Source organism: Lontra canadensis, unplaced genomic scaffold (assembly GCF_010015895.1).
Source record: "Lontra canadensis isolate GAN:19392208 unplaced genomic scaffold, GSC_riverotter_1.0 scaffold24, whole genome shotgun sequence".
NCBI lineage: Eukaryota > Metazoa > Chordata > Mammalia > Carnivora > Mustelidae > Lontra > Lontra canadensis.
In genome coordinates this window covers 17,683,139-17,707,325 of record NW_022631018.1, presented here as the reverse complement: position 1 = coordinate 17,707,325, position 24,187 = coordinate 17,683,139, and the positions used below count along the sequence as shown (strand labels likewise).

General features: G+C 37.5%; 1 protein-coding gene across 2 annotated transcripts in view; it reads left to right on the top strand.

Annotated features, from left to right (window-relative positions):
• Positions 1 to 24,187, top strand: part of FMN2 (formin 2) — a 358,907-nt gene that overhangs the window by 109,586 nt on the left and 225,134 nt on the right. For both annotated transcript variants that reach the window (XM_032862943.1, XM_032862944.1), the window contains 2 exons: positions 1 to 482; positions 2,109 to 2,253. The exon at positions 1 to 482 is cut by the window's left edge and continues 1,047 nt beyond it. In XM_032862943.1, the coding sequence (XP_032718834.1) occupies positions 1 to 482; positions 2,109 to 2,253 (627 nt within the window). The remainder of the gene's footprint in view (positions 483 to 2,108; positions 2,254 to 24,187) is intronic.

The window sequence follows — 24,187 nt, the reverse complement described above, 5'->3', positions numbered from 1 at the left end:
CTTCCCGGAGTGGGGATACCCCCTCCCCCGCCTCTTCCCGGAGTGGGAATACCCCCTCCCCCGCCTCTTCCTGGAGTGGGAATACCTCCTCCCCCTCCCCTACCAGGTGAAGGAATACCTCCTCCCCCACCTCTTTCCCAAATGGGAATACCTCCTCCCCCTCCTTTGCCTGGACTTGGGATTCCTCCACCTCCTCCTCTGCCAGGTATGGGGATCGCATCTGTTCCAGCTCCCCCTGCCACTTCTGGGACAGGTATTCCCCCACCCCCTCTTCTTCCTGGATCAGGCCCTCCCCTCCCCCCTCAAGCTGGAAGTAGCACTTTATCAGCACCACAAGTGTGTGGCTTTCTTCCTCCTCCGTTGCCAGCTGGCTTGTTTGGATTGGGGCTCAACCAAGACAGAGGGAGTAGGAAGCAGCCAGTAGAGCCTTGTCGGCCCATGAAGCCTCTGTATTGGACGAGAATTCAACTTCATAGTAAAAGGTAACATGAATTGGGGCTCTTCTGTGCACAGTTTGTCAATACGAGGGAACATTTGCCTTTAAAACTCTTGGGGAAATTACAATTTAATGTATTTTTAAGTACTGTTCTGAAACTTGTCTTTAGATTTTTTTTACATTAATATTTAGTGAAGTATCCATTATTTAAAATTTTAGACTTTTCTCCAGAAGTATCAGAGTTTAAGACAAACGACATATGTATATCAGTGTATAAGATGTAGGTATCTGTATAGTTACTCATCAATCTTGGAAAAATGGAGGGGTGTATTTTTCTTAGCCTGCATGCTCTATTGTCTGGTTCCAGAACATCACTCTGAAAAATAGCTTGTAAATATAAATCAGATCCTCAAGATGGACTTTTTTGCATTTTTTGAAGGCACAGTCTCATTTTACTATTCCATTTTATTTGCAGTAGTCTTTCTCTTCCAAGATGGGCTACACAAAAAGCCACATATCCGCATGCCATGTGTGAAATAATTGAGTTTTGAGAATTTCCTAGCATTGCTGTAGATAATCGGTAACGCACTGTCAAGTCATAAAGTCATACTTGGGAATGACATTTATAAAAGAATACTTCCCACCAGGTAGGCTGGTGCCATCCTTATCCAGGCATCATCTGTAGCTGATGTCCCCTGATCCCTGGGACAGTGCTGTGACACATGGCTGAGGAATATGCCAGCAGGGGACAGAATGTGCTCTTTAAACTTCCCTGGGCTTCCTTGTTCTAACTTTTCATGAATCTTTGAATTTTTTTTTTATATGATGTGGCATGCATTTAGACTGGGACATTTACCAGGCCTCCTCCTCCTCTGTTACATTAATTTTCTCTTCACCGAATCACATCAGGGGAGAAGAGTCTGTATAGTTCGATTACTTTTAACTTTGCAGCTCATTTTTGTGTAATTGACGTATCACTGATAGACACTGATACATCATTTCAAACCATGCTCCAAACTCATTTTATCCAGATACTTTTATGAAGTTGTTTTATTTTGTTGTTCCTTTGCTTCGGAAAAAAAAAAAAATGCAATAGGTCTTCTCTCTTTAGGTGGTATGATATGAACCTGCAGTCTGAAGTCAGATAAAAGTGAGGTGAAGGAAGGTGGTAGAGAGAGGGAGGATGCCACCTTGGATTATAAAATAATTCCTCTTTTAAACCCATGCATACTCCACCAAGCTGATGAGTCAAGTTGAAATTGTGAGATATCCAACATTTCCTGCCGTTATAGCTTATACTGAGGGGTTTTTTCTTCTATGTTTTTATACAGTGACTTGATAACTAAGAATTCCTGGCAATTATTTTTTTCTAGACAAAGGTTTCATTTTGTATGGATGGTATTTTAACTTTCTCAACAAGTTGATAAAATGAGTGGCAGTCTTAAAAAAAAAAAAAAAGGTATTCTTTCCTCCTGTTGTCTTCCTCTTGCCCTCTTTGCCTCCTTTTGCCTGTCTTCCCTTCCTGCTATCCTTCCTTCCTCCCTGACTTCCTCTCATCCTCTGTTACTCTCTTGCCCTTCTTTCCTTCTGTTCTTCGTTTTTGTGTATGCTCATGATGATGTCTTCGCGTTCGGTTGGACGGCGGTCTCATTGGTCTTCTGCTTAACTTTAGAGACACCAGTGCTTCACTTATTTGGGAAAAGATTGAAGAGCCATCCATAGATTGTCATGAATTTGAGGAATTATTTTCTAAAACTGCTGTGAAGGAGAGGAAAAAACCTATTTCTGACACCATCACAAAGACCAAGGCTAAACAAGTGAGTACTTGTGTGTTCCCTGAAATTGGACAGTATTTTAGGCATTAGTATGAACTTTCACTAGAAGAAAGAATGGGACACCTGGGTGGCTCAGTTGGTTAAGCATCTGCCTTCGGCTCGGGTCATGATCCCAGAGTCCTTGGGATCGAGTCCTGCATCTGGCTCCTTGCTCTATGGGGAGCCTGCTTCTTTCTGTCCCTCTTCCACTTCCCCTGCTTGTTCCCTCTCTCTCTCTGACAAATATATATAAATATATATATATATATATATATATATATACACACACACACACACACACACACACATACATACATACATATATATGTATTTAAAGAATGAAATTGTTTTCTGGGCTGTGTAACCTTCATAGTCCTTAATCAGATAGTAGAGCTTAGAATTTGAGGACGTGTGGTTAAATAAGACTATCCCAAATTGAACAAAAAATAATTGTCTCTACTAAGTGATAATGTCCTGATGATTTTATTTGTAGCCTCATTATACATATTTCCAAAATTTTAGCTCTTGCTTGTTTGTAGAATTAGTTGTCTAGAATAAACTGTCAATTGGTTGAAATTCATCTGAGAACTAGTATGGATGGAAAGAAAGGTAAAAGTGGGCAAATGAAAATAAGAAGTTTAGTCCGTTGTAATCTGTAATTTGTTTGGTGTTTTGTGGAATTGGACAACCTTAGAATCCAGCTAAATAATCACACTGTACTTGACGTATGGAAGAGTCTTATATCAAGTAACAACATCTCTGTTCTGTGTTAGGTCAAAGGATCTATCTTGGGACACTTGAGTTAGAAAAAGATTAGTGCGTTTGGAGAAAAACATTTCCAAGCAACATTTCCCAACTGATCCCACCCAGCGGACTTGATCATGAAATGATATTGTATATTTCTCAAGGGGGTCCCTCAGGAAAGTACAGTACCATTGCACAATAATGAGTTCCAGATAGAAATATTATTCTTGGTATCCACCCTTGAAATGGGGGAGTGGCTGACTTTCTTAATTTTGCCGGGTGGGTGAAAAAGTGCATGGAGGCAAGAGAGTGGCGGGCAGCTCAGTCTTGGGGGACAGTGAGAGAGACAAATGCGACCGCAGGTTCCCAGTATTCTCCTGGACTGTTCTCCCAGATGAGTGGCAACCAATGGAATTTTTGCCTCTGACCTGGAAGTTGTAGCTAGAAGTGTGACCCAGAGTTGTTCCCATTAATACTTATTTTAGAGCAGACAATTCCCATTACATGGATACTGCCAGATCTAGCCCGGGAAGGATGGATTTGAATGGCACAGCTAGACTCCTTGAGCCCCTTGTTGAGCAGATGTGTAGCCCACTCCAGGCATTTCTACTGTTCTGAAAATGATGCAAGCCTAAACAGTATGTAGTTGAATTTTTCAGAATTTTTTATTCTAGTAAAATTGGCATCTGGTGACCTTAGGTCAGGGACTATGGTAAATTAGTACCTGGCATATTGTGGGCACTGACTAAAATTTTGTTTAAAAGTAAACCCTCTGACTGAGGGAGGAGGACCTTATAAATATCGGTGACTATGCCTAGTAATGATTAAAGACCAGAAAATCCTTCATCTTGTAGTAATCAGTACGGCCAAGGTGGCAGTGCTCAGGGGAATAAAGGTAAATGGAAAGCCACATTTTCTCTGGCAGAGATAAATATAAAAAAAAAATCCTTTTCAGAGTACATTTGCATCTGGCACACTTAGTCTGGATCCTGCCTCTTCTCATGGACTATGTCAGAAGTGGGAAAACTGGGCAAGGCATAGGGACAGAGAGGACATATCAAGGCCAGTGAAGCAGCCAGGATTGTCACTTGACAAATGAGCAGATGTGACATAGGATGTCTCTTGTCTAGGGATGAAATGATCAGAAAGGCAAATGATGCCTTCCTCATCCTCCTTCACTTTCTGTTGAGTGAACGCCTAAGGAAGATGCTTCATATGTTACCAGTTCCCAGGATTTCATGACTTCTTTGATGTAATATTCAGTTTTTAGCTTTACTGAAATAAGATTTATGTTTAAATCATCAAGACTTGAAATTCAGCTAGCTGGCCTCCGCTGGCCTCTTTGCACATGAACAGTTCATCTGTACTGAACATCATCTCAACACGATCACCTTACTCTCTCACTAAAACATTTTATAAGTTATGGGTAAGAGACTTGGCCAATGTCATAGCTAGCCCTTATGGATGGTGATGCTAGGGTTGACCTTCAACTTCAAACAGGGTTAATGGAATAGTCTTCACCATGACTCCTGATAAGCTTGTTCTGCCTCTCCTTGGCCTGACTCCTCGTACTGAGCTCTGCACTTCAGGTCTGGTTTTTGAAGGATAGGATTTTCCTTTCCTTTCCTTTCTTTCTTTTTTCTGTATGTTGGAGAGAGAAAAAAATCTGCGAAGTGATCTATTACTGAAGAAACCTAGTTTTATTTAACTTAGTTGTATTTGGAAGAAAAATCTATTCATTCCATCTCCTTGAGACACTTAAAATTTTGTTTAAGGAAAGTGTATTTTCAGGATACATGCAAATAGTTCCCCTTTTTATGGGAAATGTATACTGATGGTATGTGCAGACATTTTGGTACCTCATGATTCATGTCCAGTGAAACGAATAGCCTTTAATGCTCTGGCATATGTTTATGGAGGTATTTCAAGCAATTCTTCTTATATACAATGGAAGCTAGAAGTTCTGTTTTTCTTTAAATATTTAAAAATAGCCAAATAACTTTTCTGTGATCTGTCTTCTTCTTGAAAGGAAGACTGTGGTCAATGCACTGGTATTTAATGAGGTGCCTGTGCTGTTTTTACTCTTCTCAGAAGAGACATTTTCAGCATGATACTAGAACATTCTTTAGCTGGGCACATTGCCGTGTGGCATGAGGAGAAAGAGAGTTACTCTCTGGACACCTACTCGAGCCATAACGATGAATATCTTGTATTTCTAAACCCTCTTTTCTGGAGGAACTAAAAACAAAGCATTTCTTCTTTTTTTTTGTGGAATATATATATTTCTGTGATGACTTCTTTCTACTTTATTTTAAAGAATTTAAAACAGAAGGAGATAAGCTGAGAAGGTATATGTATTTATCAGATGATTTGACATCATTCTTAACCAAATGAGTGTGACACTTACACATCATAATGAAACATCAACCTGCTAACTTAACAACAATAACCCTGTTTCATAAGAAATCAGGAGGAAAATAGAAAAACCAGTTTTTTTTTAATGAGGCCTGTGTTTAAATGCTGATGTACATACACACTTGTCCATCATTAAGGAATGCTCTAGAACTAGTAAATGTTTAACTCAGTCTCTTCTCTGTTGCTGGGCTAATCCAGCAATAATGATCTTAAGTCACCTCAGGATCTTCTGCGTTCGATGAAAGGTTGAGTTTAACCTGAGTTAATGAGCAGAAAAGTGAGAGTTGATCATAAGAGCTGCCTCACCAAGAAGTTTCTAGTTACTGGTCTGTCAGATGACGTCATAAACAAATATATTTTGGTAAACATGGCAACAGTTGTGGTAGTAGCAACAGCAATGGTAATAATAGTGCAAATTATGATAGCAGGAACCCCAGAAATCACAGGCATTCTGTACTTTGTTTACCACATGCCAGTCATTGCGGAACCATTGCATCTGGTTCCAGAGCCTGAGCTCTTGATCATTAAGTGATAAATAAAGATGGGAAGTATTTTATATAAGTGTGAATATATGATTTATCTGGAGACCAGAATAGATACTTCTAGAAAATAATTTGAATTTGTATTGATTTTTACTTATGCTCAATATTTAAATGACTAGTTACACTTACAAAATTGTATGTGGAGATACTTTTAAAAGTCTTCCATATCCTAAAAGATTTTGACAAGTATCTAAACTATGATGCCACTGAAGATGACGTTGGCCCAGTTAAATAAAAGTTTGGGAGATGGGAACTTGAGGCACATAATCTTTTGTAAACAGTAAGAACTAGGGTCATTTGCTTGTGTGGCTTATAAGTACTGGTTGGAGGTCCATAGGCACAGGGGTTAGACCTCACCAAATCAAGTGATGAGACTTTCGATACATTCCATGACATAAAAAGGAGCCATGTCTGTAAAATATGGCTTAAGTAAATAAAGTCTAATCATACTTAAAAAGTCTGTGAAAGACCATGCTCCCCACACTGCAGATTTACCCGTAGAAGTTAGCAAGATCGAATGCAAGAAGAAGCTACGTTCTTTTTTAAAAAATCAACTGACATTTGTATGGCCATTTAATGCAACACAAATGAATATCTTTCTGGGTTTCTTCTCTTTATCAGATTAAAATGCTCTGCCCAGAGAATGGGAGAGAAAAACAAGTCATGATAGTTAAATATTTGCTGGGCTTTCAGCCTCTGGGAATATGATTAGAAAAATAGATAGTTAAATCTGCTACTTATTACAAGAGGAGGTAGTAACAGGCTTTGTTAGAATTCCCATTTAATACAGATATAAATGTTAAGGAATTAGACACTTGGTATCCTCTTCAATCTTTCCATTGTGTTTGCTGACCTGACCTCTAGCAAGGCTGTTTTGTGTGTATTGTAAAAACCCATAATGACAATGGGAAAAGAAGCATTCATTATTCAGATGTTCCTATATGGAAGTGCTTAATGTAATGCTTCTAACCATTCTTACACGGAAGAGTAGTTGCCATTAGAAGGCATTGGGGGAGAGTATCTGGGCTGTACTTCAGATCCTGTCTGCTGCTGTTAATATTGATGCATGAAAAGGAAAAAGGGGTATGTATTTTACTCATGAATCTCTCTTTATTGCAGATGTTTTACTGTTATCACTGGACATTTCAGTGTAGACTGGATGATACTATGAGTAGCAGAAATCTTGTTTTTTTATTGATGCTAATTTTTCCTATTGCAGCTGGCAAGGGTGTGTTTTGGTTGAATTGGACAGTTGTATCGGTCATCTAGACTGAAGACCTAAAATAATGTCTGAAAACGTGAAATATCTTATAATGAGACAATTTAGATTTGTTTTGGGGATACATAATAAGCATTTGGTACTTTGTAACTTTCAGCATAACATCTGTTTTTAATAGAATACATTCCTATTGCAAGCCTTAAAATGTATTTACATAGAAAACCACATCAAAATACAAAGCTATAATTAGACAAACATAGGTTTTGTGGAATCTGGATTTGTTTTAGATGTTGAAAGATTTATTATTTTTTGAAGATGCTATTCCCATAACTATTCGTAGAGCATACCCAATCAATTCAAAGAATGCAAAAATAATAACCTCTATTTTTAAATTTTCTTTCAGCCAAAAAATTGTTTTTTATACTTCTGAGTAAATGGCAAAAACAAAACAAAACAAAAAACTACTGGCATAATAAAAAGGAAATATAATTAGATTAATGGTCCTTGACCTTGCTAGGTTACATATTAGGAAAATGATGTTTGATTAATTATACATTGAAATTAGACAAAACCTAATCATGATGCCACAAGTTAATTCTTTTGGACTTTGTATTTATGTACTATAATGATACTAAGATTCTTTTGCACTAGATGTATAAGAAAGGGGATTGATATTGAATGGTTGAGATATTCTGTTTACCATGATCTATAGGCATTGAAGCAATGATTGTTTGGAAAATTCACTTAAATTTCATTACCTAAATATGATTATCTATGAAAGCTGAGAGTCATCCTTGCAAAAATAAGGAGAGATTTTTTTGTCATTTATAGAATCTTCTATAATTGAGAGTGGGTTATTGGAGAACATTTTTCTCAGGACTGCTAGTACAGAGAGAAACTACAACTGCAGGCAGCCCTGGAAAACTAAACAGGGAGCACTGCTTTCTTGATTGGAGGAGAACAGGGTTTATCCATTTCAGCAGGGACTCTGGTAAAGAAGAGGGAGTTTCTGGAGGGCCAATTTCTTACTGCCTCCATGAGAGTTGGTATGAAGTAGTTCACGCCTAGTCACTTGAATTGTTCTTCAGCTTTCACTCTACATATGCTCAAAGAGGAAGTGCTTCGGGTAAGCGGGGGGAGTTGGACAGAGCGCTCTGGCTGGACTTAGCAGGAGGCTGTCTGGGAGAGATGAGGCTTGACGTAGACCTTGACTTTCTTTTGTTTAGACATGTAGAAAGGATTAAGGGATGCATTTTGAAAATAGCACCACAAGCAAAGATTTCCTTGAAACTTATTTAAAACCACAGTAAATCCAGGTGCACCTGGGTGACTCAATCGGTTAAGTGTCTGCCTTCTGCTCAGGTCATGATCCCAGGGTCCTGGGATCGAGCCCTGTGTCGGGCTGCCTGCTCAGTGGGAAGCCTGCGTTCCCCTGCTTGTTCTCTCTCTCTCTGTCAAATAAATAAATAAAATCTTAAAGCAATACAAAACATAGTAAATCTGTCAGGTTGGGTTTTTTTGTTTGTTTTTGTTTTTTTTTAGCACTCTTCTGTGTGTGGGAAGCTCCTGACAGTTTCAGGAATGTGGGTGCTGACTATTGGTACTTGTTTCCCTTAGGAGAGTATGAGTCCTTCTCGTCCTGTCAAAAGTCTTTAGGCTTGTATTAGACTAAGAGTGAGAATGGGATTCCATAAATTACACCCGAAGTTGATTTCTGATGTCTTGGTACTACCTAGTGGAATGTATGTTTCTTTACCATGGACAGCAACTCTGTGTTAAATTTTCCTAGAGCAAAGAGAATCGTATCTGATTAGACTCACATAGTTATAATTATGATAGCTCCTACCTATTCGCTGTGGGAAGTGACACAAGTGACACTAGTCGGAGAGTTCACGCTATACTTGAGTGTGACCTAAGCTGGAAACTGTTTCTGATTTTTTGAGGATACAAGTTTCAGACTTAGAAGAAAAACAATACAGTTCTTATTCATGTCTCTAAACTTTTATTTAAAATTTTTTTGTTGTTGCAACTGAAATATAAATTTATGTTCCTCTTTCAAAACCGTGTTCATAATGAAGATTTCCAACATTTCTGCTTTTATTGTGTTAAATGTTAATATAAGAATTTTTAAAATTACTTAATTATAACTAGAAACTATCTGAAGTATTACTTTACAAAGGAGGTGGGCCTTCTAGATCAACAGAACAAGGAGTCTGGTGGGTCCTTTTGCCAGAAAAACAGCAATTAACTGTGAAAAATATAACAAAAATACAAAAACAGTCATTTGAAATATCTGGCAGTGGGCCTAAGGGTATAAAGCAAATAGAGAAACAATCATTCAAGAAAATCAACCAAGACTCAGTAATAGTAGGGAGAGTCTGTGATATTGCAGCCTTGGCCCACTCCATTACCAGCCACCTCTAACTCAGTGTTACAGAATCTCTGTCCGTGGCAGGCACAACTGAGAAGACAGAGATCTCTCTCCCTGCAGCTCCGTCTCAGGTTATGGTTTTACTTGAGGAGAGGAAGGATTCTGGCGTTCCTAATTTCCCTAGTCTACTGTTGCAGAAGCTCAATTCCAGGCAACCATGGAGAACTCAGGAAAGAAAGCCAAGAAGGAGCCTCCAGGGATCAAAGTCAACTCTGGGATCAGGAAGGCTGTGCACCTGTGCGAGGCTGTCCACACTAAGTAGCAGTCAGAGCAAGGTATGGGACGCCATGAAAGCATTCCCCCAATCTCATACAGACTCATCAAAACTGAGTGCAAGAAGCTTCACTGGCACAGGAGTCTTAATCACACCTTTGTTGAAACATTGAACTATGAGCTACTTTGACCCCGGGGCAACTGCTAAAGCCAGGCTTGAAAATAATATTAGTCATTCCTGAAAGTCTGGAAGCTGTGTGCACGTTCATGGTTAGACCCTCTCAGATGCAATTCGAGAAAATCCAAGTTACTAGTTCCGTTGTGGCTGAGTCGGGGGGAAAATTCCGTAAACTGAACTGTGTAGTAGCCTCCGAGTCAGGCACCCCAACCCCTGCACACGGTCGTTAAGGGTAAAACATTACGTGGTTAGGGGGACTTCACAGTAATATTTGGCTCAATACATGGTGCCTAGGTAGTCAGGCTGAAAGCTAAGATGATAGGGGAAGAATGTGTGCAGGAATCTTAGATTCCGCACGGAGGCAGATAGCTTTCACAGAGCTAGCCCGGCCAAAATAAACAAGTGAAAAATAAGCAACAAAAACAAGTCCTGGGGCAAGGAAGGGGAAATCAATATCCATAGTTGCTATAGGATATTATCTGAAATGTCCAGTTTTCATCAACAATATGAGAACTACAAAGAAATAACAAAGCGCGACCTATATACGGGAAGACAAACAGGCAAACAAGCAGTAGAAACATACAAAGAGGACCAGATAGTGTGTTTAACAGACATAGACTTCAACGCACTCATTCTAAATATCTCCAAAGAACTAAAGGAAACTATTTCTAAGAAGTAAAGGAGGGTACGATGACAATGTTGCATGAACTTGGGAATGTCAATAAAGAGACATTATTAAAAATTTTGGAGTTGAAAAGTACGATAACCAAGATGAAAAAAAAAAAAAACCAAACCCACTATCTAGTTTAACAAGTGATTTGTGGTAGTAGGAAGAAAAGCAGCTATGTTTAAGGTAAATCAATAGGGGCTTTGTAATCTGAAGAAAAGAGAAAAGTGAAAAAAAGGGCAGAACCTCAGAAAAATGTGAAACATCATTAAGTGGCCAATATCAATGAAACATGAATGTCAGAAGGAGAGGAGACAGAAAAGTGCAGAAAAAAAGTTTTAGAAGATGTGTCCAGAAATTTGATGAAAAACATTAATAAACACACCCAAGATCAGTGAACATCAAGTAGTAAACCACAAGAGATCCACACCCTGATAGCTCTTACTCAAAATAGTGAAAGCCAAAGACATAGAAAAAAAAATCCTGAAAGCAGTAAGAGAAAAACAACTCCTCACATGCACGGAAACCTCAAAAAAATAACAGCAGACATATCAGAATGAGTGGTGTCCAGAAGGCAGGAGGGTGACTTGGAGTGCTGAAAGTGAAAGTGATCCCAACCCCAAATCTCATATCTAGCAAGACCGTTTTTCCTCAATGAAAGTGAAATACAGACATTCTCAGATAAACAAATGCAGAGAATTTGTTGCCATCAGATTTGCCCTTCAAGAAATGCTAAAGGGAGTTCTAGAGACTGAGAGTAAATGACACGAGACAATTACTTGCAATCATGTGCACACGTGCAAAAGCACTGGGAAACATAATTTTTAGCTACACAAGTGGTAATATAATTGTCTATTTCTTCTCCTTTATTCTCTTGACTGACTTTAAAAACAACTTCATAAACAGTATGCCCTAGAGGGGCATTCCATTCTAATAAAAGGTAAATCTATCAGGAAGATACAGCATTTATAAACGTATATGCACCTAACGATAGTGTCTACAAATACATTAAGAACAAACTGACAATCTGGGAGAAATCAGTTCCCTTTTGGAGATGTCAGTAGCTCACTTGTAATGATGGATAGAAGGTCAGCAGAAGATCAGCACAGAAGGACGAGACTTAACAACAGCGTCCACAAACTAGACCTGACATCTTTGGAACATACCACTGAATAGCAGCAGAAAATGCGTTTTTCTCAAGCATACATTGAACATTCTCTGGGACAGACCATAGGCAACGTACACAAAACAACCCTTAATAAATTTGAAGAAATTAAAGATTTTAATAAATTTTAATAAACTTTATTGAAAAAATATTTTTCTGATCAGTGGAATTAGGTTAGAAATCAGTAACAGAGAAGTTTGAGGGGTTTTGCAGTTTGAGGGGTAAGCTTAATAGTATGCTCCCACATGATGTTTCAAAGAAGTCACAAGAAAAACTAGAGAATACTTTGAAATGAATATAAATGAAATCCTAACATACTGAAATATGGTTTGTAACTAAAGCAGTGCTCAGAGAAATTTAGAGCTGAAAATACCTGTCTAAAAAAATCTGAAATCAATAAACGTTTACCTTAAGAAGCTAATAAACCAAACCCAGCAAATAGAAGGAAGTAATAAATGTTAGCGTGGAAATAATGAAATAGAGAATAGAAAAATGATAGAAAAAATCAACAAAGTCAGAAGTTGATTCTGTCAGATTAAGAGAACTGAAAAACCTTCAGCTAGACTGACCAAAAATGAAGACAAGAATGTCCCTTCTCACCACTCCTGTTTAACAATATCATGGAGGTTCTGTTTGGGTAGTTAGGTAAGAAAAAGAAACAAATGGCATTCAGATTGTACTGAAGGAAACAAAACTCTTTACAGATGACGTCTCTAATATAAAATGTCCAAAGGACTCCACTAAAAACAATGATTAGAACAGGAATTCAGTGAGATTGCAGAAGATATAAAATCAGTACACAAAAACTAATTGTGTATCTTGACACTAGCAATTGACATTGTGAGATGTAATTAGGAAAACAGTTCCCATTACAGTAGCATTGGCAAAGTAAAATACTTGTCTAAATTTAACAGAACTTAAGATTTCTGCATTGAAAACTGGAAAACATTGTTGAAGAAAGACAAAAGATCTTAAATGTACAACAGGCCATGTTTATAGATTGGAAGACTCAGTACTGACCTATAGATTCAACAGAATGTCTAGCAATGTCCTGTTTTTTGTTTTTGTTGTTGTTTTTAGCAGAAATTGACAAGCTGATCTTGAAAATTTGTATGCAAAAACAGGGGGCCCAAGATAAATAATGTAGAAAAAAACAGTTGGAAGACTCACACTTCTTGATTTCAAAGCTATTACAAAGATAGTAATTAAGGTAGTGTGGTACTGTCATATGGATAGACATTGGTCAATGGAATAGAATTGAGGGTCCAGAAATAAATCCTTGCATTTAGGATTTGATTTTTGACATTGGTGTCGAAACATTTCACGGGCAAAGGACGTCTTTTTAACAAATGGTGCTGAGACAAGTGGATATTCGTATTAAAAAAATGAAGTTGAACCTCTGCCTCATACCATGAACAAAAATTAACTCAAAATGGACCATAGACTAAATGTAAGACCTAAAACCAACGAAGAAAAATCAGAAGAAAACATAGGAGTAAGTCTCACGACATTGGGTTGCATAACGGTTTTTTTAGATGTGACTCCAAAAGTATCTATGACAAAAGAAAAAAGTTACGCTGTAGGAGGATGAACAATATTTGTGCTGCAAACCATACTATCAAGAAAATAAAAAAGAGGATTCACAAGTCGGGAGAAAATATTTGCAAATCATATATACCTGATAAGGAGTTAATATTCTGGATGTATATATAATGAACTCTTCAGGTCAACAATAAGAAAACAGCCTGATTAAAAAATGGTCAAAGGGTGTGAGTAGACCTTTCTGCAGAGCTACGCCACTGGTCAACACACGTATGAAAGGTGGTTCAATGTCCGTGACATCAGAGAAATGAAAATATTTTCCTGGTAGCTCTGGTTAACCATCAAATAATCATAACATCAGATGATAATTTTGGGGATAAATTTTCAGGCTCAGGAAACATCTAAGCTAAAACTTTCCCCCTCCAAAATACATTGTCAAAAGTGTAAGCTATTTTTTAACTTAAAGGACATACAGTTTTATTAGGCAAAAAGTCTATTACATCTGAAGGAGAAATTTATACATTTTCTCTTTGCTTTTAATGAAGAGCTTAGAGATATGTGGACTATAATTTTCTCTTCCGGAGTATAAATCCTGGGAATATAATTAAACTTCTATAGAAACCCACTGGCCTTCAGTAAATGCTTTTGGAAAGTGTCACCTTCAGGGAACAGACTCGCTGTGTTTATGAAGGTGATGTCCGCTGACTAGAAGCTGGTTTATTGCTTTTTTTTTTGTGAAAGTTTCGAAAATTATTTTTCACTCAAGTCCTCATGTGTGAAAGAGGACTAAAAGCAAAATTTAAGGACCTCTGTGTTTTTTAACTTCTATGTTGAACCTACCGTATGCTGCAGAGGAGATGTCCATGATTAAAGCTGAATTTATGTGGGCAAATTAAACGTGGCCCATGCTGGCACTCTTGAGTTCATTCTCTCTCTCTCTATCTCATATGTGGTGATCTGTGATGTTTGATGATATCCTATGATTTGACGTCTTACACTTTACACAGATACAGAGAGTGAAAATCAAAAACTGCTGATTCCCTGATGACATAGGTAATGATGCCTCTGCAGAACAGGTAGGATTGAATTTGCTGCTCATTATGGCACCATCGCAATATTTATTTCTTCAGCTGCAAAGCAAAAAATGACAAGTCCGATGTTTTTACTGAATTGTAATAGGAAGTGGTGCCAAGATTAAAAGTGAATGAAATGCCCTTCCCTTCAAAACTGACAAATTTTAACTAGGTGGGGGAAACTGACTTAAAAATATCAAGTTTTAGAAAACAAACTGTAGAATAAACCTTGTTACCCAAAACTAATTGGAAAGTAAAAAGAGAGTAGTATAAAGAAACTTGAAATGAGAGCAAGAGAAAGAAAGAAAAAAGAAAAAAAAAAGGCAAAAGAAAGCAAAAAAAGGAAAGAAGGAAGGAAAGAGAAAAGAGAAAGAAGAACAAGAAAAACCTGAAATCGGTGAAGAACATTTGCAGAACATTTAGGTATTTTTTTCCTCATTTTTTTTTTCATGATAGCCATAAAAGTGATTGTTTTGAGATGAATGTTAAGCAGGAATGTAGGCAAGGTTTTCCTTTAATTGACTCACATGGCGATCTTCACGTATGGTTTTGTGTATTTCTCCACATGGATTCTGATGTCATTAAAACTTTTCAAAAATCATAAACCGGTCATTCCTTATATTCTTAGCTCTAACTATAGTACAAAATGACTTTTTACTAAGGTTTAGCATACTTCGATCAATTACTGTTACAAATAAAGCTTTTCATAATTAGGATGGAATTTATCCCGCTTTTTTCTAGTGCCAGAGAAATAAATCTAGCATGTTCTTCAAGCATCACTAGAAGCTAGAATTTTTGAACTGGGATCCACTTGAAACTGCGTGCTTTTTAAATTATCAGCCTTTCTTTTATGGCCTACTTTGGCAGAGGCCCCGTAAAAGTTGGCTTTGAGCTTGTCCCCATCCTTTGAACTGGCAAGGAAAGACAATATAACATTTTTTAATATTAAATGTTTTATTTTAATTATAGAGCAGTTAACATACAGTGTTATTAGTTTCAGGTGTACAATGTAGTGATTCAGCGATTCCATACCTTAGCCAGGCTCATCAGAAGTGCATTCTGTAACCTCATTTGTTTCACTCATTCCCCCCACCCCCAGTGACTTTCAGTTTATTTTCTATAGGGAAGAATCTATTCCTTAGTTTCTCTCTCTCTCTCTCTTTTTCCTTTGTTCACTTGTTTCACAAATCCTACATGTGAGTAGGGGCGCCTGGGTGGCCCAGTCAGTTGAACGTCTGCCTTTGGCTCAGGTCATGATCCCGGGGTCCTGGGATTGAGCCCTGCATCAGGCTCCTTGCTCAGTGGGGCACCTGCTTTTCCCTTTCCCATGGGTGCTCCCCCTGCTTGTACTCTCTCTCTGTCAAGTAAATAAAATCTTTAAAAAAATCCTACATATGAGTGAAATCATATGGTATTTGTCTTTCTCTGACTTATTTCCCTTAGTGTTATACCGTCTAGCGCCACCCATGTTGTTGCAAATGGCAAGGTTTCATTCTTTTTTGTGGCCGAGTAATATTCCATTGTATATTTATCCATTCATCCATTGATGGGCACTTGGGCTGCTTCTATAGTTGGGTTACTATAATGAAGCTACAGTGAACATACGGGTATGTGTATCCCTTTGAACTAGTGTTCTTGTATATTTTGGGTAAATACTCAATAGTGCAATTACTGGATCCTAGGGTAGTTCTCTATTTTTAATTTTTTGAGGAACTTCCATACTGTTTTCCACAGTAGCTCTACCAGTTTGCATTCCCACCAACAGTGCAAGAAGGTTTTTTTCATCGACATCCTCAGCAACACCTGTTTCTTGTGTTTTTTATTTTAACCATTGGGACAGGTGTGAGGTGATATCTCTTGTAGTTTTGATTTGCATTTCTCTGGTGGTAAGTGATATTGAGCATCTTTTCAAGTGTCTGTTAGCCATCTGGATGTCTTCTTCTGAGAAATGTCTGTTCATGTCTCCTGCCCCCCCCCCCTTTTTTTTTAAAGATTTATCCATTTATTTGAAAGAGAGAGAACAAAATGGGGAGGACGAGGAAGAGGAATAAGAAGACTCCTTGCTGAGCAGGGAGTCCCATGCGGGGCCAGGACCCCAGGATCATGACCTAAGCCAAAGGCAGACTCTTAACTGACAGAGTCACCCAGGTGCCCCTCTTTTGCCCATTTTTAAATGGGATTATTTGTTTTTTTGTGTGTTGAGTTGTCTAAGTTCTTTATATATTTTGGATACTAGCCTTTTATCAAATAAATCATTTGGAAATATCTTTTCCCCTTCAGTAGGTTGCCTTTTTGTCTTGCTGAATGTTTCATTCTTATTTTGATATAGTTCCAAGACTTTAGTTTTGCTTTCGGTTCCTTTGCCTTTAGTTTTGCTTTTGTTTCCTTTGCCTTTAGTTTTGCTTTTGTTTCCTTTTCCTTTCCTTTAGATAGGAGACCTATCTAAAAAAATGTTGCTATATCAAATGTTAGAAGAATTATTGCTTGTGCTCTCTTCTAGGAGTTTTAGAGTTTCAGGTCTCACATGTAGGCCTTTCATCCATTTTGAATTTATTTGTATGTATGGTGTGAGAAAGTGATCCAATTTCATTCTTCTGCTTATGGATGTTTGATTTTCCCAACACCATTGTTGAAGAGACTTTTTCCCATTAGATATTCTTTCCTGCTCTGTGAAAGATTAGTTGATCATAGAGTTGAGGGTCCATTTCAGGGTTCCCTATTCTCTTCCATTGATCTTTGTGCCAGTACCCTACTGTCTTGATACCTACAGCTTTGTAATAGAGCTTGAAATCTGGAATTGTGATACCTCCAGTTGTGTTTTTCCTTTTTTTTTTTTTTTGTTTAAGATTTTATTTGTTTATTTGAGAGAGAGAGAGAGAGAGAGAGAGAACATGAACTGGGGGAGAGACAGAGAGAGAGAGAGAGGCACACTCCCTGCTGAGCAGAGAGCCTGACTTGAGGCTTCATCCCAGGACCCTGGGATCATGACCTGAGCCAAAGGCAGACACTTTATCTACTGAGGCGCCCAGGCACCCCTCCAGTTTGTTTTTCTTTTTCAAGATTCGTTTGGCTGTTTTGGGTCATTTGTAGTTCCATACAAATTTCAGGATGGTTTTTTCTAGTTCTGTGGAAAATGCTGTTGGTATTTTGATGGGGTTTGCAATAAATCTGTAGATTTCTTTGGGTAGTACAGACATTTTAGCCATATTTGTTCCTCCAGTTCATGAACCTGGAATGTCTTTCCATTTCCTTGCATCCTCTTCAATTTTTCCATTAGTGTTGTATAGTTTTCAGAGTACAGGCCTTTCACATCTTTGGTTAAGTTTACTCCTAGGTACCTTATTATTTTGGGTGCAGTTGTAAATGGGATTGTTTTCTTGATTTCTCTTCTGCTTCATTACTGGTGTATAGGAACGCAGTAGATATCTACACAATGATTTTGTATCCTGCAGCTTAACTGAATTCATTTATCAGCTGTGGTAGTTTTTGGGTGGAGTCTTTCGAGTTTTCTGTATAGAGTATCATGTCAAACAGTGAAAGTTTTACTTCTTCCTTATTAATTGGGGTGCATTTTATTTCTTTGTCTTGTCTGTGTGCTGTAGCTAGGACTTCCAGTACTATGTTGCATAAAAGTTATGAGTGGACATCCTTGTCTTGTTCCTGTCCTTAGTGGAAAAGCTCTCAGTTTTCCCCATTGAGTGTGATGTTTGCTGTGGGCTGTTCATTGATGACCTTTATTATGTTGAGGTATGTTCCCTCTAATCCTATTTTGTAGAGGGGTTTTATCATGAATGGATGTTGTACTTTGCCAACTGTCTTTCAGTGTGTATATTGAAATGATCATATGAAGCCACTATTTCCTTGTTGATTTTCTATTTGGATCCCAGATTCCTGGGATCAAGTTCCACATTGGGCTCCCTGCCTAGTGGGGAGCCTGCTTCTTCCTCTGCCTGTCCCTTTCCCTGCTTGTGCTCTCTTTCTTTCTGTCAAATAAATAAATTTTTAAAAATCTTTAAAACATGATATATGGTTTTCAATCTTCTCTTATTAATGTAATGTATCCCATTGATTGATTTGCAAATATTCAAACGCTCTTTTATCTAGGGAGTAAATTCCCCTTGATTGTGGTGACTGATTTGTTTAATGTTCTATTGGATTTGGTTTGCTGGTATTTTGTTGAGGATATTTGCATCTATGTTCATGAGAGATATTAGCCTACAGTTCTCTGGTTTTGTGGTGTCTTTATCTAGTTTTGTTTCAGGGTGATCAGAGTGATATTGGCATCATAGTAGAATGAATCTGGAAACTTTCTTTCCTCTTCTAATTCTTGGAATAATTTGAGAATAGATATTAATTCTTCTTTAGATAGTTGGTAAAATTGCCTTTGAAGCTGTCTAGTTCTGGACTTTGGTTTGTTGGGTATTCAATCTCTTTGCTGGTAATCAGTGTGTTCAAATTTTCTATTTCTTCCTGTTTCACTTCTAAGTGCTTCTAGGAATTTATCCATGACTTCCAGGTTGTCCAGTTTGTTGGCATGTGGTTTTTTGTAATATTCTTTTATAATTGTGTTTCTGTGGTGTTGATTGTTATTTCTCCTCTCTCATTTGTGATTTTGTTTATTTGAGTGCTTTCTCTTTTCTTTTTGATAAGTCTGGCTAGGGGATTGTCAGTTTCATTTTATATTTTTTAAAGAACCAAGTCCTGGTTTCATTGATCAGTTCTGTTGTTTTTTTAGTTTGTATATATCATTTATTTCTGCTCTAATATTATCTTCTTCCTTTTTCTGATTTTGTGTTTTATTTGTTCTTTTTCTAGCTCCTTTAAGTGTAAGGTTAGGTTGTTATTTGAAATGTTTCTTGCTTCTTGAGTTAGGCCTATATTGCTATAAACTTCACTCTTAGATCTGCTTTTACTGCATCCCAAAAGTTTTGGACTGTAGTGTTTTCATTTTTGTTTGTTTCATGTACTTTTTAATTTTTTTCTTTGATTTGTTATTTGACCCATTCATTGTTTTCACTGTAGGATGTTATATAACCCCCATGTGTTCGTGTTTTTTCTAGATTTTGTGCTGTTGTTGATTTTTAGTTTCACAGTGTTGTGGTCAGAAAATATGCGTGGTATGATTTTGATCTTTTTGAAGCTGTTAAGACTTGTGGCAAAATATGGGATGTATTCTGGAGAATGTTCCATGTGCACTTGAAAAGAATGTGTATTCTGTTTTAGGATATGATGTTCTGATCTGATCTGTTAAATCCATCTGCTCAGCCACAGTTTCCCTAGTGATTTTCTGTTTGGATCACCTATCCTTGTTGATTTTCTGTTTGGGTCGTCTATCCTTGTTGATTTTCTGTTTGGATCATCTATCCCTGTCGATTTTCTGTTTGGATCATCTATGCATATTAATGTCCTCTACTACAGTTGTGTCACTACTGACTAGTTTTCCCTTATGTCTCTAAATAACTGTGTTTTATGTATTTGGTGCTCGTGCATTGGGCACATCAGTATTTACAATTGTTACATCTTCTTATTGGGTTGTCCCCTTTATTATTTTATAGTGTCCTTCTTTGTCTCTTTCTACAGTCTTTGTTTTAAAGTCTATTTTTTCTGGGGCCCCTGGGTGGCTTAGTCATTAATCGTCTGCCTTCGGCTCAGGTATTGATCCCAGGGTCCTGGGATCGAGCCCCGTATCGGGCTCCCTGCTGGGCGGGAAACCTGTTTCTCCCTCTCTCACTACCCCCTGCTTGTGTTCCCTCTCCCACTGTCTCTCCCTCTTTCAAATAAATAAATAAAATCTTAAAAAAAATAAAGTCTATTTTTTCCAATATAAGTATTGCTACTCTTTCTTTCAACAGCCAGTTACATGATAAATGTTTCTCCATCTCCTCACTCTCAATCTGCAGGTGGATTTAGGTCTGCAATGAGTCTCTTGTATGCAGCATATGGATGGGTATTGTTTTATTATCCACTTTGACACCCCATATCTTTTGATTGGTGCATTTAGTCCATTTCAATTCAAAGTGATTATTGATAGACATATTTTTATTGCTCTTTTGTTACTTGTTTTTTGGTTGTTTATGTAGTTTTCTCTGATCCTTTCTTCTCTTGCTGTCTTTCATGATTTGCTGATTTTCTTTTGTGATACACTTGGGCTCTTACTCTTTGGTCTTTGCATATCTGTTAGTGGTTTTTGATTTGTGGTTACCATTAAGTTTGTACATAACCTGTTCTGCACTTAGAAGTCTATATTAAGGTGATGGTTGCTCGATACTGAACCCATTCTTTACTCTTCTTCCCCTGAGGTTGTAGGTATATGGTATCTTATTTAACATCCTTTTATTTTGTGAATCTCTTTTGTGACTTGCTATAGAAATAATTATTTTTATTGCTTTTGTGTTTCCTGCTTTTCCTGCTCCCATGTATGATCTTTTCTTTCCACTCAGAGTCCCCTTTAATATTTCTTGCAGGACTAGTTTAGTGGTCATGAACTCCTTTGATTTTTATTTTTCTGAGAAACTCTTCATCTCTTCTTCTATTCTATAGGACAGCCTTGCTGGTATTTTTGTCCGTAGATTTTTCTCTTTTAGGTACAAAGTAAATTTTTTTTCTTTTTTGGGGTTTTGAAAGTTAGGTTATGGTGTTCCCCTGCCAATATCAGACTGCTGTTTTTTTATAAGGAGAAACTTACATATTACAGTAATGCTAGCTTCCTTTTGAATATTGCTACGAAAGAAACAGGTAGATAGGACTCCTATTGCAATAACAAAATTAAAACTCTACTAGACTGTGTTTTTGCATTCTATATTGTCTCCCCAAAAAAACAAACAATGCAAAGCCGCCAAATATAAAACCAAAACAAATTTCCCATTCTATAAAGATGAAAGTATTTCCTCCGTTTATACTGAGTATGGATTAATTTTGGTGTTATTTCAAAATCTGATCATTACACAGTGCACGTGAAGAAAATAACCAAATGGCAAAGTGTATTTAGTTTATTCTGCATGTTTTTGTGATACAGAAAATTAAACAGGAAAGGAACTAAATTAGTATGAAATATACAGATGGTAGCTCCTCCAGAAACCATAGCATAATACATAAAAGTGTCATATCACTATGTTGCACACCCAAGGCTGATGTAACGTTGTCAACTCTACTCCAATTTTTAAAAAATGCAAATTATGCTGTTGACTAAATTAGAAGAGTAGATATAACTAGGAGGACAAATACAGCTTCTGAATAGAGATGTGAAGATGTAGAAGTTTGGGACCCTGAGCTGTTTCATCCGTACTGGTGTCTGAGGGGTTTGGAGTGGTTACAGATAGGACTTGAAATAATAAGTAGGTTTTGAACTGATTTGATGGTTTACATTTTTAAACTTTGGAAATACCTAATTGAGAGAGTTCCTACCCAAACAGTATAAAGTCTCATGTGAGGTGTGATCCTCTTTGTGTCATGTTATTCAACAGAGAGCTTCAGGAACCAAAAATAATGGTTAGGAATGTCTTCTTGTCACATTTATTAGGTCTTTATTATCCTTTTGAGTTTCTCCCTTTTGAAATATTCCCTTGTTCTCCAATGCATTTCCAGGTACTTCTTAAATCCATTTCTCTTCATTGCTTGGTTTCCTTCTGGGTAACATGTTCCATATGTTTTCGCCACTTTCCCAGGAAGTATTATTACCTATATTCTGTATTTACCATGAGTATCCTAACATTTATGTTACCGAATCTCTTCCATTTGTTCTTTCTTTTACCCAATTTGAATTCATGCAGCACTATGGAATTAACAATCTACTTTAAAAATCTTTTTCATATATTTATAAACTTTTAGCCAGGCCATGTCAGCTTCTAATGTTTCCAAGAAGAATGAATATAGCTCACTATTTTTTTTAAAGATTTTATTTATTTATTTTTTTGACAGAGAGAGATCACAAGTAGGCAGAGAGGCAGGCAGAGAGAGAGGGGGAAGCAGGCTCCCTGCTGAGCAGAGAGTCTGATGTGGGGCTTGATCCCAGGACCCCGGGATCATGACCTGAGCCAAAGGCAGAGGCTTTAACCCACTGAGCCACCCAGGTGCCCTGAGTATAGCTCTCTTAACTAAAAATTTTACATGGTTCAAGAATCCATCCTTCTGGGGCACCTGGGTGGCTCAGTGGGTTAAGCCTCTGCCTTCGGCTCAGGTCATGGGCTTAGGGTCCTGGAATCGAGCCCCTCATCGGGCTCTCTGCTCAGTGGGGAGCCTGCTCCCCACCCCGCCCTGCCCCCGCCTGCCTCTCTGCCTACTTGTGACCTCTCTCTTTCAAATAAATAAATAAAATCTTAGAAAAAAGAGAATCTGTCCTCTTGTATATTTCATATTGTGATACCATTACTATTTCACATGTTGTAATCAACATCACATGCACAATTGTAGAAAGGATATTTAACACATGATTCATACCAAACAGTAATTTGTTGTTTGTTTTTAGTTTGTCCTCTTTTTTTTTTTTTTTTAAATCCCACTTAATAAGTTATGCTTGCAATTCTTGAGGTTACTAGTATGGTTTCACGGATTTCATTGCTCTGTGTTAATAACCATGCCATTCCTCATTCATAATAGTCTACTGAGTGTTTTTATTTCCACTGGGCCACCCAGGACTACGTTGAGTCTGTCATTGTCATCACTGTCTTTCTTACTCATATTACTGTAATCTTGCCATTTGCTCACATATTTATCTTTTCTATGTGTACATTTACACCAATATTGATTTTTAAATGTAATCTGGTGTTAATTTTCAGGAGCTTATGTGTTGCCTATGCTTTATTTTATTTTATTTTTATGGTTGATTCAACCTTCTCAGGCACTTAATAAACTCAGGTTATTAGAAAACTACTGAGGGTAGGCCTATCGTCTCCTTTTCAGTTGAATTATAATTGACATACGTTATTGCATTAGGTTCCAGTATATAACATAGTGATTCAACATTTTTATAAATTAAGACCATGATAAAAGACAGCTACTATCTGTTACTGTACAAAGTTACTACAATATTATGAACTCTGTTCCCTATGCTATACATTGCATAGGAAATGTGTTTTATTTATTTTGTAACTGGAAGTTTGTGGTTTTTAATTCCCTTCCCCTAGTATGGCCCTCCCCTACGTCCCTCCCCTCTAGCAACCACCAGGTTGTTCTCTGTATTTGTGAGTGTGTTTCTGTTTTTTTTGTTTTGGTTTTTGGATCTCCCATATAAGTGAAATTATACGGCATTGGTCCTTCACTGACTGACTTATTTCATAATAACCATAATTACCCTTAACATCATACCCTCTCTGTTCATCTGTGTTGTCTCACATGGCAAAAAACTTCATTATTTTTTCATGGCTGAGTAGTATTCCATCTCTCTCTCTCTCTCTCTCTCTCTCTTTCACACACACACACACACACACACACACACACACACACACACACACACGTCTTCTTTATCTTGTCTTTTTGATAATAGCCATTCTGTCAAGTGTGAGGTGTGCTATCTGCTGTGGTTCTGATTTGCATTTCCCTGATGATGAGTGATGTTGAGCATCTTTTCATGTGTCCTTTGGCCATCTGGATGTCTTTTTCAGAGAAATTTCTATGCAGGTTGTCTGCCCATTTTTAGATTGCACTCTTTGGGTTTTTTTTTTTTATTGAATTGTGTGTGTTCTTTATATGTCTTTTATAATTAAGTATCATTTGTAAATATCTTCTCCCATTCAGTAGGTTGCCTTTTTGT